At 48.9% G+C, this 19,281-nt stretch overlaps 3 protein-coding genes across 4 annotated transcripts; 2 read left to right on the top strand and 1 right to left on the bottom strand.

Annotated features, from left to right (window-relative positions):
• Positions 1 to 381: 381 nt before the first annotated feature.
• LOC134007921 (inosine-uridine preferring nucleoside hydrolase-like) lies at positions 382 to 2,424 on the top strand. Its single transcript, XM_062447649.1, has 4 exons — positions 382 to 707; positions 869 to 980; positions 1,280 to 1,416; positions 1,624 to 2,424. Exons 1-4 carry the CDS (start codon positions 645 to 647, stop codon positions 1,972 to 1,974), a joined length of 663 nt encoding a protein of 220 aa, XP_062303633.1. The 5' UTR covers positions 382 to 644; the 3' UTR covers positions 1,975 to 2,424.
• Positions 2,197 to 5,401, bottom strand: unc50 (unc-50 homolog (C. elegans)). Its single transcript, XM_062447648.1, has 6 exons — positions 5,262 to 5,401; positions 4,577 to 4,854; positions 4,200 to 4,320; positions 3,564 to 3,703; positions 3,070 to 3,177; positions 2,197 to 2,706 (listed from the first exon to the last, which is right to left on the bottom strand). The coding sequence occupies exons 2-6, from the start codon at positions 4,848 to 4,850 to the stop codon at positions 2,570 to 2,572; spliced, it is 780 nt and encodes a 259-aa protein (XP_062303632.1). The 5' UTR covers positions 4,851 to 4,854; positions 5,262 to 5,401; the 3' UTR covers positions 2,197 to 2,569.
• A 234-nt stretch (positions 5,402 to 5,635) lies between these two features.
• tdrd3 (tudor domain containing 3) lies at positions 5,636 to 17,420 on the top strand. 2 transcript variants are annotated; one of them, XM_062447187.1, is made up of 14 exons: positions 5,636 to 5,813; positions 6,160 to 6,244; positions 6,809 to 6,874; positions 7,624 to 7,784; positions 9,868 to 10,009; positions 10,210 to 10,281; positions 10,485 to 10,634; positions 10,804 to 10,965; positions 13,362 to 13,536; positions 13,745 to 13,864; positions 14,002 to 15,386; positions 15,584 to 15,709; positions 16,127 to 16,264; positions 17,175 to 17,420. In XM_062447187.1, exons 1-13 carry the CDS (start codon positions 5,776 to 5,778, stop codon positions 16,241 to 16,243), a joined length of 2,799 nt encoding a protein of 932 aa, XP_062303171.1. In that variant the 5' UTR covers positions 5,636 to 5,775; the 3' UTR covers positions 16,244 to 16,264; positions 17,175 to 17,420. The 2 variants fall into 2 exon arrangements, with proteins under 2 accessions (XP_062303171.1, XP_062303172.1); XM_062447188.1 differs by lacking the exon at positions 16,127 to 16,264.
• The last annotated feature ends 1,861 nt before the right edge of the window (positions 17,421 to 19,281 follow it).

The raw sequence follows: 19,281 nt of genomic DNA, 5'->3' as shown, positions 1-19,281 counted from the left end.
AACTGATGAGAAAAAAAAAGTTTGGACCCATTTTACCCTATTACGCAACAGGCAGACTAGAGGTATCACGGTGTTTGTGTTTTGTAAAAAGTAGTTTGTCGTCGTCCTTTTATAACTTTATTATCTTATATTGTTGGAAAAAAACTGAAAAGTTCGATTAAACAAATCGGAAGCATTGACTGTCCTTTTTAAACTATCTATAAGGTAGGTAAATAACTCGTTCAGCCCACGGCTATCGTTGGTCATGTCTAACTGTCAATTCTAACAAATTGTTTTTGGTTAGATTAAATTATGTGGATATAACGAAAAATGAAATGCTTCTGCGCTGTATCTGTTTAATGTGGTATTGAACCCCAACCGTTTTTAGGGGCAAGAACAGTGACCTTTAAATATGCATCCAAATAATCTATAACTGAGCTATACACATTCCCCATTCGCACAATACATTTGTGGGTTTAACCATTCGCAGTCGGTACTTATAGAGTTAGGCCTATTTATATATTTAACTGATTAAAAAACTGTGGAAGATTCCAGTGTTCAGAGGATCGCCAGAGCCTCTGTTGGGTTGTCCCGTGGATGCAGAAGGGTTCCACGGGGCGGACGGCCTGGGCGACGCCCCGGACCCACACGCACCTGGACTGGAGATGCTCCAGAAAGAAGGGGCTGTGGAAGCCATGATCCGCATAGTGAACCAGCATCCTGGAGAGGTAGGCACCGCGTCTGTACATATTGTCCAGGGGCGACATGTCCCACCCACTTTTTATGGAGAAAATTAGCCTATATTTTATGGCCGCACCCACATTTTTGCTTTCACATTTTTTGGGTGGGGGCGTAAGACTTTTGCACAGTACTGAATGTTCCTGTTCAGGTGTCTCTGGTTGCTACGGCACCCCTGACCAACCTGGCCTTGGCTGTGAAGCTGGACCCCAGCCTTCCTCAAAAGCTAAAGGGCCTTTACATCATGGGAGGCAACACTAACTGTGAGGTCATATCCTGTTTATATAGGCCACATTTTCAAATATCAGCATACACTGCTTTTATTATTATAACCTTGTATTTTCACATCTCAACATATTATTATAAACCCCATCTGTAATTTATATCTTTGAAGGCCAACATATGCAGTGCATATACTGTACGTGTTTGTGTGTAGTCAGGCAATATGACTTAAATTCTCTTTCTGCAAGTCAAGGTGAACCCAGTTTAGTAATACTGCTGTAGACATCCCTGATGGGTCAGCGTGCGGTCTGCTGGTGACTGGGCTGACTTGTGTTTGCAGCGAGGGGAAACACCACAGTGTGTGCAGAGTTCAACTTTGTAGCCGACCCCGAGGCTGCTTACATAGTGCTGAACAAATTCAACTGCCCGACACACATCGCTACATGGGAGTTTGCCTGTGAGAACATGCTGCCATGGGTAATTCCTTAGAAACTTCACACATCCTAAACACCATTGTGACCTATCAGTCATTTTGTACACATCACATATTTTGTTGATGTGTGTAGATTAAATGAGTGTTGCACTTTGTCTGGTTACTTGATAAATCAAATGTAAATAGAGAACAGATAGTTAATAAAACATGGTGTTCTCGACCCCTCTCAACCCCCCCCCCCCCCCCACCAGACCTTCTGTGACCCCTGGCTGGCCCAGGACTCCGACAAGGCCTGCTTCATGAGGAGGATCTTCAGACACACCATGGACATGGCCAGGCAGACGGAGCGCTACAGGAGGGAGATGGTGGCGGGATGCGGCTTCGCCTCCTGCGACTCCTACGCCATGGCGGCGGCCATTGACGACCAGTTTGTGACGGCCAGCGAGAAGGTGGCGGTGACCGTGGAGCTCCAGGGGACCTTCACCAGAGGCATGATGGTCCTGGACACACTGGGAGTCCTGAAGAACCAGCACAAGATCTCAGTCATGAGGAAGGTGGATCTGGAGATGTTCAAGAAGATGCTTATGGACTCCCTGAAGTAACAGGGTTTGTTTGATTTTCATCTGTTGCATGCTTGCATGGGTGGAGGTTCTGCTCCAGCAGGAACTGGATTTATCAAGGTATATTCAAACTATTTTAAGCAGTATGTGGTTTTTAAAACCCAAACTATGATAACCAACCAAACTTTGTAACAATGTAATCGTGTACTTAAACTTTAGTATTATATATGGACTTATTGACTAAAAACCTAAATACAAAGGAGATCATATTAAGATAAAACGTGTTTTATTGAAAGTGCTAAGGAATGTACACTCCAAATGTCCCACCAAAAGACTCACCAAACTATAACACTTCTCTCACATCTTCAACAAACAGAGTGAGTATTTCTTTTCTTAAATCTTCTTTTAAAAACACAGAAAAAAAACAATATTCAACAGAAAGGGAACCAAGATATCCTCTTTAGAAACAATGCATCATTTGGGCATCTTAAATCCGGCGTACTATTTACAAAGTTTACAAAACATATATCCCCCCCCATTCGCCTCCAGAATGAAAACATTCAGTCCGTGTGAGTCCCACCTCCCACTGCAGCCCCCAGCGACCCATCTGGGACGAGACAGTGGGCTGGGGGGTTGCCTACTGGACGCGGTACTTGTAGAACCAGCACAGGCCCCGGGTGAGATTCCATCCCAAAGACAGAGACAGGATATAGCCCAGGACCAGCAGAGCAAAGGGGTAGAGCAGCACCACTGTGTTCTTCAGGAAGGGCAGGGCTGTAGGGGAGAGATGCAACCATGTTTACTGTTCTCCCCTGATGCTTACACAGTGTAAACAGCATCACTAATTGTTCTGGTTAGAGGAGGGCTAGTCTCCTACCTAGTGTCCCTGTGTTAAGATGATCAGAATATGCTACTGGGTAAAACCTATATTGGTTACCAAGGTAGAAACCAGGACAGTGCGCCCTCTAGTGGCTAACGTGCCTAACATCAGTTTCAGAAGACATTATGGAGGCCGGAAACAGTTCAATTGTTTAAAAATCATCTTCAATAAAAGGTAATACATTCTGAAACTGTCCACACACTTTCAGTAGCGATTCACCATCTTCTACTGAGAACAGGACGGATGTGATAGCTTACCGTTATAACCCAGGAAGGTAATGTAGATGTAGTAACCAATGGCCATCAGCCACATACTGTTCCCTACAAAGTATCCCAGGAACCATTCTGAGTTTATAACCACGATGTCTGGAACACACAGCAGAGAGGGATCAGTCTTAAAAGAATGAATGAATTGTGTTGTTTATCCCAAAGTCTAATGTTTCCTGCTATACGGGACAGGTATAGCTCAGCAGTGGAGCATTTGAATGAAAAACAAACAAACATTGAAACAGTTTTGAAAATATTTTCGAAACAAGGTTTGAAAATAGTTTTGAAAGGTTTGAAAAATATTTCCCCCCAAAATTGAAAGGTTGAAAAACAGTTTGCATCGTTGATGAGTACTTGATGAGTACTACTAAACTACGAGCCCTGGTGATACTGTGTCATATTCTCAGTATTACCTGCACAGGCCTACACCATTAATAGATATTTTGTTGGGCATTTCGACTCGTGTTTCTTCACGTGATGCTTACGGTTGATAAAGAAGAGCTGCAGGAAGTGTAGGATGACGAGCAGGGGGTAGAAGGCGTTGAGATGCACGTCGAATGCATATCCCCACTCCACATCAGAGTCCTTCCCAGGGTGCTTCAGAAGGTACTTATTAGTAATAACCCTAGAAAGACAGTCATTCATTTAGCACGCACCTTCATCCAATGCGACATACAAATAGTGCATTTAGAATGTACAGCAGAAGATCGTGGATAGTACTAACAGTGTTTTGGGGGTCAGGGTCAAGGAGCGGTCGGTATTGACCAGGCACAGTGCACAAAGTAGCCACATCTCAGCTACGAGTTAGAAAAAAACGAAACCGACCAGTGTGGAAACGTGTGGCATGATGTCGGTGTGGGCTGTCTATTACACAACTTCAACTCGGAAGCTCAGGACACACCAGGTGAGGAGATATGTCAATAAGGGATATGCTCCTTCCACTGTACCATACGTTAACGATCATTAACCGTGTGAGGACGGCTTAACAACCAAACCCTTCCACATGACAGAGGAGCCAAAACAGAGCCCAGCTGTTTATAAACACTGAGTAATGGAGTGTGGAATGAAACAGGCATTCGTTAGACTGACAAAAGGAAAAACAGTACGACGCATTTCCTCACCACATGAGTGTGGAAATGAGCAGGCCCACCCCGATGCAGTCGATGAAGACCACCCACAGAAGGAGCTTCAGGGTCTCCACAAAGCCCATGTCTAGCACCAGGCCGAAGCCCACCGTGGACACTGCAGAGGAGAGGGTACACAGGAGGAGACAGATATGTCATCAAACTGCGTGGGAATCCTTAGTACAGTGATGGGATATGGGCCTACCTACACAACACCTCACTCTCCAGTAAGAGGGAAATAGTTAAAAGTTCTTGTCTGGTAACTGTTGTCCTTACTTTTGTTCCTCAAGGCTATGAATGAAGAGACTGTTGGTGTACAGTCAGAACTATGCATCACATCCACACTGAATTTCAGAGTTGATAAAGCTACTGACCACAAAGCCAAATGCTGAGAAGAACCAGGAAGGCGGGATCGTCTCGGGCCCACTGGTCCTTGGTTTGTTTCCTGTAGTGGAAGTTACGGTACACCCGCTGAGGAGAAGTAAACAGGTACAGCATCTGCCATACCGCGAACTCAAAGTCCATCTGTTTGAAACGCAGCAGCCTCCGCAGGTACTTGTATCGCTTAGCGCCCGCCGTGTGTCTGGCTGCATCGCGGGCGCTCAAGCTACCGTTGCCGTGGCTCGGCGGCGAGGTAGTCGGCAACATAGCGCTGCAGAAGACAAGAGTTGTACGTTTGCTACCGTTAGTAATGGCCAAAAAACTAGCAAGCTATATATGGTGAATGCTAGGCTTTCTACGCGAGTATGGTTATTGTACCACACTGTAGTGACGCACTCTATTGACATCTTAGCACGTTTGTTCATTAAATACCAACTAGCTAGCTAGCTTGGTTGATACATATTAGTCTCTTATACATGTCACAACACGATACTGTTTTTATTAATCATTTGTTCTGTCTTGATAAATTGTAAACAAGCAGCTAGCTAGAGCTAGCTACTGTAGCATAGTAAGGTGGAGTTCTTACTTGAGATACCACAGTAATCAATTAATGTGCATACACATATTGACCGGTACGGCAATTTAAGATTTTTTTAAATTCATAAAGGAAGCACATACCTGCTGAACCTCCTATTTTGAAAGTTCTGACTGATCGGTGGCGAAAATGCACAAAACGCTTCCTGTTACATCTGAACACGTAGAAACTTCCGGTAGAGCCGTTGTCTGTCGTCATCTTGTAGTCCAAAATCATCTTCCGGTTCTAAGGAGAAAATACAATTTGTTAAATTTACTCAATTAAGTATGTGACAAACATATATGCATACGTTCTGTATTTAAATATAATCTTTTAAAGTTTAGTGGGCATGTACTGTGTATATACTAAACTGCAGATGCAGTTATCGTTTTGGCACGGACGCCTCTAGGTGTAGCTGTGTTCTATGGCGCTTCAAAAACTCATTCAACTCTGACCTGTCACTCTCCTAGTAGTGACGTTACTGCATTCACAGTCGGTCAGGCTGGTTAATCCCACTGGTTGGCATGCTATGAGATAATACAGTGTATTAAAATGAGAACCCCCTAGATTAGATAGATCGATGAACACAATTCAATTCGATATTTAATTGAGAAGAACATGGCTGAGTTAAACTCATCTTTGACTAAAGAGGGCTGGTGGGTAGCCTAACAATATGTTAGCTAGCTAGCTTAGCCTACTTTCAGCTAGCCAGGCTAACTAGCTATTCTTGTTTAGCTTCCTAGCCATCAAGTTCTGCAAGCGATGTAGTTGTAAAACACAATGTAAAGCAATAGTGCATGTGTGTATAACCGGTTAATTGTAAGTTAGATAAATTCCTTTGACTTGATGCCATTTACTTTCTTGCTGACCCCATCGGCAAACCTCACTTGCTAACGCTCAATAAATAGGCATGTTGCTAACCAGTATTCACATACTAGACGAGCTAGTAGTACATTATTCATCTTAATATTTGCGTTTTTTTTTGCCTTTCTCCTTCAATAGGTACCTCAGTGATGAGGGGATAGAAGAATTAAAAGGCACTGTTGAGAAAGCTTCGGCACATGACATCATCCGTATTGCACTTAATGTAAGTCACATTTCTAAATACCAAGTTCTTATCAGTACAATTCAAACCTACTTCACGCAGACGACTATTAGTGAGTGAGAGACTTGTAACACATAGAAAAATGACGTGCATACATTACATGTGCTACCTCTTAACATACTTTTTATTTATTTATGTATCAGCTGCAAATGTGTCTTAACTAAGGATCTAAAACATGGTATTAAAACATGGGTTACCTAGCTATATCAGTAACTCTAAACCAAATAAAATGACAAGTGGGGATCTGTGTGTTTGAGTGAATGACTCGTTATATTGGTCTGTAAACAAACCATATTCAGCACTTACCTGTATATTACTTCATGTAATGTATGTCATGTATACACCTGCAAACTTACCTTTTTATGATGTTGTATTTGAGATATGATGTTGCACTATGAAGTGTAACACAGACATGTCATCAGCCACTGTTACAGTGTTAGAACTGACTTCTGGTCCTTGATAATCTTCTGCACTGCACTTTGGATATGTTTGCATGCCTCTTTGATAAAAGCGCCTGCTAAATAATTAAATGTTATGTTTTGGCAGAGTGATTTGAGGCCAATCGGAAGGAAGTACTTGCCTTCAGAGATCAACAGTGGACGAGTGGACAAGGTGAGGATGTGCATGTGTCAGCACAGGTGTGGTCGTGGGACATTAGTCCACATTGGGATTTTACAAACTCTTCGGTGATTGACATTAACTATAATACAGCGAATTTTGTTTATGTCCGGAGTCAATTCAACAGGCATTTCCCACGTAGACCACTAGATGCCACTAGCGCACTGCTTTTGAAAGAAGTCTGTTGACTCGGCCTGTTTTGCAATTACTGGGAAATGTCGGGAAATGTCACAGATTATGGGAGAAGATAATGATTTAATTTTTTATGTGAGTTTAATGATAATCCCTCAGGCGGAGAATATGATATCATACTGCTGTCAGACACAATTCCTTCTCTGCGCTGCATCTGTAGCATGAACAGAACTACCAGAATTGTGGAAAGAAAGTGTAACTGCAAAACAATGCAGGGACGTAAAGCACAACTTTCCATCCAATTCCCAGCCATTAGACTGATCCTTCCTTGGCAGCACGCGAAAGCTCAGCGTTCCATTCCAGATTTTAATGGTTGTCCGTCAAGGAAAACAGTTTCAGAAATACAGCCTGCAACATCCCCATGGGACAAGCAGTCGGATGCAGTAGAAGACATAACCGTAGTTCAGTAACTCCGTTTAAACGCTTAGTGAATAAAAACAGTCGACCGTTTACAGATTCACATCAGGAACAACCTTGGTTGTTTTGGTCTGTCCTCACAAAGAGACATTAGACTTTGCCCTCTCTCTCCCTCGCTCTGGCCGGGTGCGCAGTTGGAGGGTCCCTGCGTTCTCCAGGTGCAGAAGTTAAGGAACGTCTCGGCTCCCAAGGACCATGAGGAGTCCCAGGGCGCCTCTAGGATGCTCCGGCTGCAGATGACGGACGGACACATCACCTGCGTGGGCCTGGAGTTCAAACACCTGTCCAAAATCAGGTACGACTGCATCCAAATCCAGGTTTATCTGTGAGGGGTTTGATGTGTGAGATCAGACACAGATCAGAGCAAGGTGGATGGTTCCAGGGAGCTTCTCTGACTGCATACAGATGGAATATGAATGTCTTGGAGTAGATTTCATGTTTGGAATACGCTTTTACAATTAAGAGACCACATTGCAGCCGGAGAACTGATCTGATTACGCTTAGAAAAACTACCAGAGAGAGAAATGGCCTCTAAAGGCCCTAGACCTATCAGGGGAAGCTGCAATTATTTCTCTTGAGTGATTCCCGAGATATGGTCAATCTTCATTATGATAATACTGATGTATTAATTAGCTATGTTTGCCCCCTGTGAAGGGCCTCTACACAATCTCTCCTGATGGCTTCTTTGATAATCACATTTAATTGGCCGATAAAACAACATGTCAGCTTTATCTCAGGTAAAGAGGGCTTAGTTTTTTCTTTCCCCTGAGTTTAGCCAGCCAGACTGAATACAGTTCTGCAAACAGATTAAGAGCCTCTGGCATTGTTATTAATTGGCCACGTGGAAAGAAAGCCAATCCAGTACATTTATATTTAACATTTTATTCATTTATCAGATGTTTTTATGATAATTGACCTCCAAATACTGCAGATAAAAAGCACTGCTGAAGATCAAAATCAGAAGTGCAGAGTTCCAAAAGTATGTTGATGGTCCGAGGAACGGTGAAAGACCTTTTATTTAGTTTATGTTTCTGGTTGTCTCTGTAGGGAAGTGTACTACATTTCCGAGTTCTACACTACACTGTGCTAGACTGACTATATCCTAGGCGTGGGAGCCCATAAGGGAAAGGAGACCGCATGCTAAGCGCGAAACCCACACTCTCAGACCCCTCCCTCTTAATTAGGGCGGATTTCACCGCTTATATGTTTGTAAAATCCCAGTCAGATTAAAGGAACATCTCTCTGTCACCCTTCTGGATCTCCCTCTGCCTCTCTGGCCACGTCGCTCAGCATCAGAGACTTCTGGGGACAGCTTCACCTGGGAGCAGCATACCCTGCCAGACTCTCTCCCAGCTCCTGTCCTGCCCCCCTCCACCCCCCTCACAGCCTCTCTTTGGTCTTATTCCTCCCTCGCTCGGCCCAGTCTGTTCCCCCACCTATCCCCCTTCTTTAATTACATCTCCATCCCAGCAGCGCCGGCAGCAGCGCCTGCTGCCATGGCGACCGGCCAGCCCGTACAGGTGGAGTGGCCGGAGAGCTGGTGATGGAGAGGGAGGGAGGGGGGGGGGGTGACAAACAGACCCCCCTTTGTGAGCCCCTTAGAAACACACACACACACATTTATCAGGGCGGCAATCAACGGTGGTTAATGATGGGGTTTGTGCGTGTTCTCCGAAACGTGCGTGTGTGTCTGAGAAAGTGTGTGTGAGCGAGATGGATTACAGGCAGGATGGAGTGTACCGATGTGTGTGTGTGTGTGGACGGCCTATGCGAGGGACAGAGATGAATGAGAAGGCTAGTGTGTCTCACGCTGGCTGCGTGTTGAGCAGGGGAAAGAGATGGATGTGTTGGAGGGTTGAAAGTGTGAGCAAGTGTGAAAAAAGAGACCGTAGGAGGGGGGATAAAGAGAGAGAGTGTTTGTGTGAGTGAGTGGCATCGTGGATCTCCCGTCTCCTCGCCCAGCACCCAACCCAGAGGACTCGTTGGCGCTGGCTGCTGGTTGGGAAGTAAAACCAGTAATTGCTGCTTTGGTGTCCCGCATCAATAGCTGGAAAATCCCTCTCTAAGTCTCTGCTGTTTTAATGAGAGGAGCTCAGAGCCTGGAGGGCACCAGGGCTGTTAAATTAACACAAACCAGGGTGAGGGGCAGGATTATCCTTGGGTGACACTAGTGTCTGCTAGTCTCTCTGCTTGTCTCCTCCAGACTCTGCTAGCATCCAATGCTAGCAGCATTGATTTACTGTAGCATTATTGGGTCATATTCTTCTTATATCGATAAACTTGAAATCTCTTTTTAATGATCTGATTATTTTTCATGGCTCTCTTGTTTTCATATTTATTTAAGATTAATTAAATTGACTTAACCCCCTTCCAAACAGTTTAAACACTCCTCCCGGAACCAAGGTGAAGCTACTTGGTACAGTCCTGGTGAAGAATGGCATTCTGTTGCTGGACGATTCTAAAATCTCTGTTCTTGGAGGGGTGGTCGATTACATGGTGGAGAAATGGGACCTGCAAAGGGTGAGAAACGGTTAAAAGCAAAACCTCCTTTCCTCTCAAGGAGAATCCGAATGAACACATAAGCATCACATATACATAACAAATTCTCATTGATCTGGATTCGTCAATGATGTATTTATGCCCGGGGCAAATGTGTTTTATATAAATGAGTTGGATTTGCTGTTGCTCTGAACTGCCCTTCGTGTGACCCTTGACCCCAGAGCTTAGCCAAACACAACAGGAGCAACATCGGCGCCGAGGGCGGACCCCCTCCCTTCGTGCCATTCGGACAGGTAGAACACACTGCACACACTCCCACACACACACACACACACATCACATGCACACACCACGCACACTGTGACCTGTAGAAGACGCTGCTACACTTGCCCACACTGTTACCACATGCAGCCAGATGGCCACAGGAGTTACAAGTGTTTAGTGGCCGGCCTGCAGGTTGGGCCCGGCTCAGTGTGTCCCTCTTGGCTCTCTGTAGAAGTGTGTGAGGAGGGAGGAGGTGGACAGCAGGGAGCTGGACCAGAGGAAGACTCTGCAGACCACCGGAGTCATCAAGACCGCCGACGAGAACGACGAGTTTGAGAAGCAGAGGCTAGCGGCCATCGCTGAGGTGGCCAAGAGCAAAGAGGTGTGTGTGTGTGTGGGCTTGTACTAGCTCAGCGTCTGGTCCTGGTGACTGACATGTTGTGGAGGTATGATCACCCCAGCACCTGGACACACCCGGTGCTGTCAGGTCGTTAGGGAGCGCTCCTTCACGACAGGTCTCTTTCATCTTCCCCTTTGGCTGTCCTGTGAAGGGGCCTCGGACGTTTGGCGGCGGGGGCAACGCCGGCGGTAACCTTAGCAACTCTGGCTCCTCCTACCGCGGGCGAGACTCCTACCAGTCCAGGAGGAGAGAGGAGAGAGCGGAGCCAGCGGACTGGAGTGAGAGCCGGCCACAGGGAAACTACAGAGATCTGGTGAGATCCTCGGTACTATCTCAGTACTATCTCAGCACTATCTCTCTGTACTATCTCAGTACTATCTCGGCCTAGCTAGGGCTGGGTGTTGAAGGGAGGGGCCTAACTAGGTCTCTGTGTGGAAGGGAGGGTCTGGCTAGATGTGTGTGGAATGGAGAATATTTTCTTCAGAAACAATGTGTATTGTGGGTGTGTACCAGATGTTCAGGTGAAGTCACCAAATCATATAATCTAATCCGAACTTTCGCCTTCATTAAGAGGTTTAACAATGGCCTGAGACCATTGGCCTGAGGTCAAAGATAATGGTTGTTGTTCTCGTGAATTAGAGACCATCATTAACTAGCCCCCTTCCCTATAAGACACTGACCCCCACCCGTCCCCTGTCGTCTGGGATACCAGATTAAATGGTTAATCTGATGAGTTTTAATCTAAAGTCCGTTGTGACGTCTCAGTTTAATCTGCCTTGCGAAGTGATGGAATATGTATTGGCTAGACAATCACTGACCTTAATTCTCTTAACGCTTTCTCTTGATTATCTTCCTCCTCCTCCTCTTCTACTCTTTCTCTCACCTCTCATCCTCCTCCTCCTCTCTCTCCATCTCTCTCTCTCATGGCTGTCCTCTGGTCATCACTGCTGGGTTCACTCATGGAACCCCTACCTCTGCTCCCTCCTTCTCCCATCACCTCATCTCTCTTTTGAGTCCATGCCTCCCTCTTCTCACCCCTCCCTCCCTCCCTCCTTCTCACCCCTCCCTCCTTCTCACCCCTCCCTCCTTCTCACCCCTCCCTCCTTCTCACCCCTCCCTCCTTCTCACCCCTCCTTCCTCTTCTCACCCCTCCCTCCCTCCTTCTCACCCCTCCCTCCCTCCTTCTCACCCCTCCCTCCTCTTCTCACCCCTCCCTCCCTCCTTCTCACCCCTCCCTCCTCTTCTCACCCCTCCCTCCCTCCTTCTCACCCCTCCCTCCTTCTCACCCCTCCCTCCTTCTCACCCCTCCCTCCTTCTCACCCCTCCCTCCTTCTCACCCCTCCCTCCTCTTCTCACCCCTCCCTCCCGCCTTCTCACCCCTCCCTCCCTCCTTCTCACCCCTCCCTCCTCTTCTCACCCCTCCCTCCCTCCTTCTCACCCCTCCCTCCCTCCTTCTCACCCCTCCTTCCTCTTCTCACCCCTCCCTCCCTCCTTCTCACCCCTCCCTCCCTCCTTCTCACCCCTCCCTCCTCTTCTCACCCCTCCCTCCCTCCTTCTCACCCCTCCCTCCTCTTCTCACCCCTCCCTCCCTCCTTCTCACCCCTCCCTCCTTCTCACCCCTCCCTCCTTCTCACCCCTCCCTCCTTCTCACCCCTCCCTCCTCTTCTCACCCCTCCCTCCCTCCTTCTCACCCCTCCCTCCCTCCTTCTCACCCCTCCCTCCTCTTCTCACCCCTCCCTCCTCTTCTCACCCCTCCCTCCCTCCTTCTCACCCCTCCCTCCCTCCTTCTCACCCCTCCCTCCCTCCTTCTCACCCCTCCCTCCCTCCTTCTCACCCCTCCCTCCTCTTCTCACCCCTCCCTCCCTCCTTCTCACCCCTCCCTCCTCTTCTCACCCCTCCCTCCCTCCTTCTCACCCCTCCCTCCCTCCTTCTCACCCCTCCCTCCTTCTCACCCCTCCCTCCCTCCTTCTCACCCCTCCCTCCCTCCTTCTCACCCCTCCCTCCTTCTCACCCCTCCCTCCTCTTCTCACCCCTCCCTCCTCTTCTCACCCCTCCCTCCTCTTCTCACCCCTCCCTCCTCTTCTCACCCCTCCCTCCTCTTCTCACCCCTCCCTCCTCTTCTCACCCCTCCCTCCCTCCTCTTCTCACCCCTCCCTCCCTCTTCTCACCCCTCCCTCCCTCCTTCTCACCCCTCCCTCCTCTTCTCACCCCTCCCTCCTCTTCTCACCCCTCCCTCCCTCTTCTCACCCCTCCCTCCTCTTCTCACCCCTCCCTCCTCTTCTCACCCCTCCCTCCCTCTTCTCACCCCTCCCTCCTCTTCTCACCCCTCCCTCCTCTTCTCACCCCTCCCTCCTCTTCTCACCCCTCCCTCCTCTTCTCACCCCTCCCTCCTCTTCTCACCCCTCCCTCCTCTTCTCACCCCTCCCTCCTCTTCTCACCCCTCCCTCCCTCCTCTTCTCACCCCTCCCTCCTCTTCTCACCCCTCCCTCCTCTTCTCACCCCTCCCTCCCTCCTCTTCTCACCCCTCCCTCCTCTTCTCACCCCTCCCTCCCTCCTTCTCACCCCTCCCTCCTCTTCTCACCCCTCCCTCCTCTTCTCACCCCTCCCTCCTCTTCTCACCCCTCCCTCCCTCCTTCTCACCCCTCCCTCCTCTTCTCACCCCTCCCTCCTCTTCTCACCCCTCGCTCCCCCTCTCCCTGCTGTGTGCAGGTGGATGAGAGAGCTCTCAGGGACATCATGGAGATGGGTTTCCACAGGGAGGCGTCCCGCCAGGCCCTGCTGGACAGCAACAACAACCTGGAGGTGGCCCTCAACTCCCTGCTGACCGGGGCCACCCAGCGCCCCGCCCCTGCCCCCCCCGAGCCCAGCAGGCCACCCCCGAGAGGTGACACACACACACGTGAACTCATTCATGATCACACTCTCTCTCTTGAATTTCTTTCAGGATGAATTCAAATTCAGTTTGACTGCATATGTTTGAAGTGTAGAAGTCTCTTTGGTAGCTGGTGTTCTGGGTGGAGATTATACCCGTGCAGTATGTACAGTAATATGGTAGCGTGTACAGTGACACGTGTGGTTTTGATCCCGTGTAGGGCGAGGAAGGGGCAGGTCACGGATGGAGGATGACGAGGAGGGGGTGGGAGGAAGGCCCTCGGGCCCCAGCACCCTGTTCGACTTCCTGGAGTCCAAGATGGGGGTGTTTTCCATCGATGGTTAGTGCACTTGTCTTTTTATAAATGGCTGTTTTGCCTCCTTTTCAGTTATATTGTCAATCTTAAATGATAGAACCTGTCGCTAAATAACTTTGGTGAGGATATTAATCTAAATATCGTTGCTGTGTTCCTGTCAGAACCAAAGAGCCAGGCTCCTCAGAAACGGCAGGATGTTCGAGGAAGTTTCCCCGGCAACGACTACTACTCCAGAGAGCCAAACCAGTCCAGGTTCCCCTCCCGCAGCGACAGCCGGCAGCAGAGGGGGGGCGACCGACCGCCACGCTTCCAGAGGGACACCGACTTTCCCAAGCCAGGCCAGGACGCCCCCTCTCCAACCCCTGTTGTATATCCATCCCTAGGCTCCGGCCTGGGCCCAGGCCAGGACAGGGACAGGGGTCAGGATAGGGGCCAGGACAGGGACAGGGGTCAGGATAGGGGCCAGGACAGGGACAGGGGTCAGGATAGGGGCCAGGACAGGGACAGGGGTCAGGATAGGGGTCAGGACAGAGACAGGGGTCAGGACAGGGACAGGGGTCAGGATAGGGGCCAGGACAGGGACAGGGGTCAGGATAGGGGTCAGGACAGAGACAGGGGTCAGGACAGGGACAGGGGTCAGGAGAGGGGTCAGGACAGGGGTCAGGACAGGGACAGGGGTCAGGACAGGGACAGGGGCCAGGACAGGGGCCAGGACAGGGGTCAGGAAAGGGACAGGGGTCAGGAGAGGGGTCAGGACAGGGGTCTGGAAAGGGGCCTTCGTAGCGGTGGGTCAGACAGGTGGCAGAACGACAGGAGAGGAGAGACTCGGAGCGGACATGCGTCCTGCTTTTCCTCCTCCACTTTCCCTCGACCCAAAGAGCCCAGAGATCACACAGAACCTTCCGGAAGTCTCCACCAGGGTTCCAGAGACGGCTCCGGTTCCGTCGGTTCTGCTTTTAACCAAATGGCGCGAGAGAACTCTGTCCCCGACCTCTCCAATAAGAGAGGGCCGAAGGACAACGGCCCGCCCCTCAAACCCGTCGAGTCGACCAAAAGCGTGCCAGACAGCAGGGCAGCCCACCAACCACAGCGCAGCGACAGCAGGAATCAGGAGCCCGGCAACAGGAGGAGGGGGAAGTTCGACCGGCCCAACTCCGACAACTTTGACCGTTACTCAGACAACGAGCTGTTGAACTTGAACGTGTCGTGGGGGGGCAGGGACCTTACCACAATGCCCCCAGACAGGGGGGTGTCCCGTGACTCCCGGCCAGGGAAGGGGGGGGCCCCGCACCTGCAGAACGGGGAAACCGAACACAGACGGAGCGGGCCAATCAAACAGCAGAACTCCTTCAGCCACGCCCAAAAGGAGGAGTTCCCCAACAAGATCACCTCCCAGAACCCCGCTCCCAGGAAGAGGTCAGGCCAGATCAAAGGTCCCAAAGGGTCAGAGCAGGGTCAGGGTCCGGCCATGGAGTCATCCTCTCCAGGACCGGGCAGTTGGAAACCAGGAGACCAGTGTCTGGCTCTGTACTGGGAGGACAACAAGGTAGGCCCTCTCTGACATCACAGCAATGTGCTTTTTGGGGCTGTTTGTTGTTGTTGACATTGTTTTGAAGAATGAATGTGGTATTAATTTCATTATTACTAAATCTGGTTATCAGTGAACTGGATGAAACTAAGACTGTCAGATGGGTCTTGGTATGGCCTAACAGATTGTGTGTGTGTGTGTGTGTGTGCTTGCAGTTCTACAAGGCCAGGATAGACGCGGTGCATCCGTCAGGTATGACAGCGGTTGTGGTCTTCAGCGACTACGGGAACTGCGAGGAGGTGCTTCTCCACAACATCAAGTCGGTCTCCGTGGACGCCTGGGTAAGGAGGCGTGGCCTGGACGAGCCTCAAGGTCATTTCAAGGTCACCGACGCTGCAGTAGGGGCTGGAGCGCCACACCTTAATGCTGCCCTCAGATTGTGTGTTCTAGGATTCACACACTAACATATAACGTAGTCCCCATCAGGGTTGGTGTCACGGTCAGTAACAGTTCACTCAGAGCGGGAAGTAAATGTAAAAAAAAATAATAATAATATTAGAATTAAAATTTTTAAAAAACATTAAACGGCATAAAAAAAAAAAACATAGATATCTGTGTTTGGAAAAAACCCAACGGCTGTCGACAAACACCCAAATTCCCCCTTCTCGCATTGGACCGAGTGAACGACAATTGCTAGCTGACGCCAGCCCTGCCCCGCCCGCCAGCCTGTGACCTCCTGTCCGCATGTCTCACGGCAGGAGGACGACGATGGTTACTATGACAGTTGGTTAGAGTCTCGTCGAGGGGGAGACGGGCAGCCTAGAAGCACTCGGCCCACACAGCAGTATTACCAGCCTCCCAGGGCGCGGGACTGAGGCGGGCCCTCGCCACGCCAGGTAACGCACCCTGCCTCAGCCTGGCCTCACCCTCACCTCCACACCCGCGCAACGGGACAGGACAGACAACCCACCCACAGCCGGGGAGATAACTGGGGGGTGGGGGATAGGATTAATATCACCTCTTTTAGAAGGGGTGGTGGGGGTGTGGGGTGACGTTGTGTGTCGGCAGAGAACGACTCGTTCATGTTTCCATCGTAGTCCTTCGCAGGCCCCGTCTGGACGATAGGTCACGTCAGACGCGACACTGAAACACCTAGAGACTAGCTGGTCCCAATCACACAGCAGCAGCTACTGGACCACACTGAAGCCTGTCACACTTTTACAACACGTGTTTGTTGGGTTTATGATGTGGCATCCTGACGAGGCGTTTGGGAGACATGCGGAGAGTTTGTGAGACTGGCTGGTGGAGTGTGAGACTGGCTGGTGGAGTGTGAGACTGGCTGGTGGAGTGTGAGACTGGCTGGTGGAGTGTGAGACTGGCTGGTGGAGTGTGAGACTGGCTGGTGGAGTGTGAGACTGGCTGGTGGAGTGTGAGACTGGCTGGTGGAGTGTGAGACTGGATGGTGGAGTGTGAGACTGGCTGGTGGAGTGTGAGACTGGCTGGTGGAGTGTGAGACTGGCTGGTGGAGTGTGAGACTGGCTGGTGGAGTGTGTGACTGGATGGTGGAGTGTGTGACTGGATGGTGGGAGTGTGTGACTGGTGGCAGTGTGTTTTGGGTGAGACTGGTAGAGTGTGAGAGGGTGCGTGCGTCTGGCTAACTGGTGCCGTGTGTGACTAGTGTGTGAGACTGGAGTGTGTGACATGTGGAGTGTGTTGTGAATGCTATTCACCTGTGCCATGTCAGTATATGGGTATGTAGATGTTTGTTTTTTGTTACTTATTCCCCTCATTGTGGTTTTTCCTCAGACTGATTCATCGAAAGACCACCGACTTCATAACTGACACTGCTGGCCAAGATCCAACAGCTTCTCTGCCCTCCTGTCCAGATCCAGAAGGGGGAACTTCCCCAAAGGGCTTGCACAAAGATGCGTTCAACAACGGACTCAGACGAATTTTGCTAAGAGTAGGGCCACCATGCTGCACTGTAAACGACGTAAAAGACGATGTAAAATAGTTGATTATACAAAGTAATAAAGTCGCTGCTGTACTATTTTTCCGTGAGTGTTACGGCTTCGTGTATTCTTGTGAGGATTATTATCCTGCTGTGAAAATGTTAAGTCGCTGTGAACTGTTCTCTGATTATAATCACATCCTGGCAACATTGGTGATTGATTGGCGCACGTACTGGCTGTTTTACTGGCTAGGTTTAATAAGATGGGCCTGCCTTATCACAAGCATGCCCGCTCCCATCTCAAAATTGAATCATCCACCCTGTTCTTCCGCGCAGCCGATGCCAGCCCCAGCTCATTTGTAGTGTTCACTGGAGCAACCCCCGAAAGGTAAGACAATCTCATCCGCTTGTAATGGAGATACCCGGCTTTGGACAGATATCATTTTGCACATTACAATAGAAACCATCGTTAGCTTTTCAAGCATGGCACACATTTTATGGACTCCCACAGTGCGGAGACACGCTTCTTACATCAAGAAACAATCTGCGCCTCCGCATCAATTTCAGTTTCGCCAAGCGAAGGGGGGTAAGTGGACAAAAGGCGCAACGGTTCACTGGACAGGTCAGCCAAGCATTCGGTATCGTCAGTCAAAGCATTTGCTTCATTTGCAGTGAGCTGGCATAGATGAATAATTTAAAATGGCAGAGTATGGAAACCTATCCGATAGAAAGGGCTGTAAGGGGAGTTGTGACAGAACAAGCTTGGAACTAACCGGAGGTTACAGCCTAGCAGTTTCACTAAAACAAGGTCGGATTTAGAAACTTCGGTGGTAGGCCACCTAAAGTTAGCACAGGTCTGGTCAATTGTTCGACTTCAGACACCCAATAAACCACGATGGGAAGGGAAGCAGATCAGGCACTTCAATTTTGTTTTTCTTTGGCATGCCTCAAATTAACTAGCCGACTAGATGTCCTCTGCTTGCAGGTTAAAGGTAATTTTTTTTTTTTAAACGACCGAAGCGCACAAAAAAAATGTACTCACCAAGATTCACACCCACTTATATTTTCAGCAATCTTTGAAAACTGACGTTAACAACTAAATACAGAAGGAAAGCTACTCTCACACAGGTAAACGACTCAATCCTAGTCCAACAAGATTCCAACAAATCTTTACCAAGTGTTTTTGCCAAGTGTTATTCTTTTCGAAGCACTCTTGATTCACCACAGGGATAAATATGTTTGATAATTGACAAGTGTGTTAATGTATCCCTTTTGAGCGTTAGATGAATCCCCAAAATGTAAAATCCTACACTCTTCACCAGAAAACATTTTTGGGAAAATATGGAAGGTGAATTGGGGTGTGTTGTACTCTTTAATGTGACACCATATAGATAATGATTTTAAATCAAATGATTGACTTCCATACCTTATGCAGTTGCTTCTACCAAGGGTTATGCCTTGTTTTTTCTTTTGTGACAGGTTTTCCTTGTCTACTCTGAATGAGCAGTTGAATCTAGGTTTATTTGTTGCCAACTGCATGAGACATAACCAGGGCTACACACATTTCCCCCTTATTATAGGCCTTGGGACTACTGTCATATTTGTTTAATCGTAATCTTCATTTATAGTCTTACATAATCATCGTAGAAAGGTGAATTGAAAATAGGACTGGTGGCTGTGTTGGATGTGATTTCATCAGGAAACGGATTTGGGTCCTGCGTTTCCTGGAAGCGTAATAGACTATATCACATTCTTTACTCCCTGGGCACGACAACATGCTTCCTCCTTCCAGCTTACTGTCCAATCAACCACAATACATCGCTGAACTCCCGCAGACGTGACTGTTGTGCATGCACACACACATATATTCCTTCATTCAGCTCCCTGGGACAAAGCAGATCATATTTAATCATCCTAACTGTACAGGCTTCAAAGCAGCTGCAGGATCACAGAGGAGAGTTA

Source organism: Osmerus eperlanus, chromosome 21 (assembly GCF_963692335.1).
Source record: "Osmerus eperlanus chromosome 21, fOsmEpe2.1, whole genome shotgun sequence".
Taxonomy (NCBI): domain Eukaryota; kingdom Metazoa; phylum Chordata; class Actinopteri; order Osmeriformes; family Osmeridae; genus Osmerus; species Osmerus eperlanus.
The sequence above is the reverse complement of the archived record's forward strand: the minus strand, read 5'-3'. Positions and strand labels throughout refer to the sequence as shown.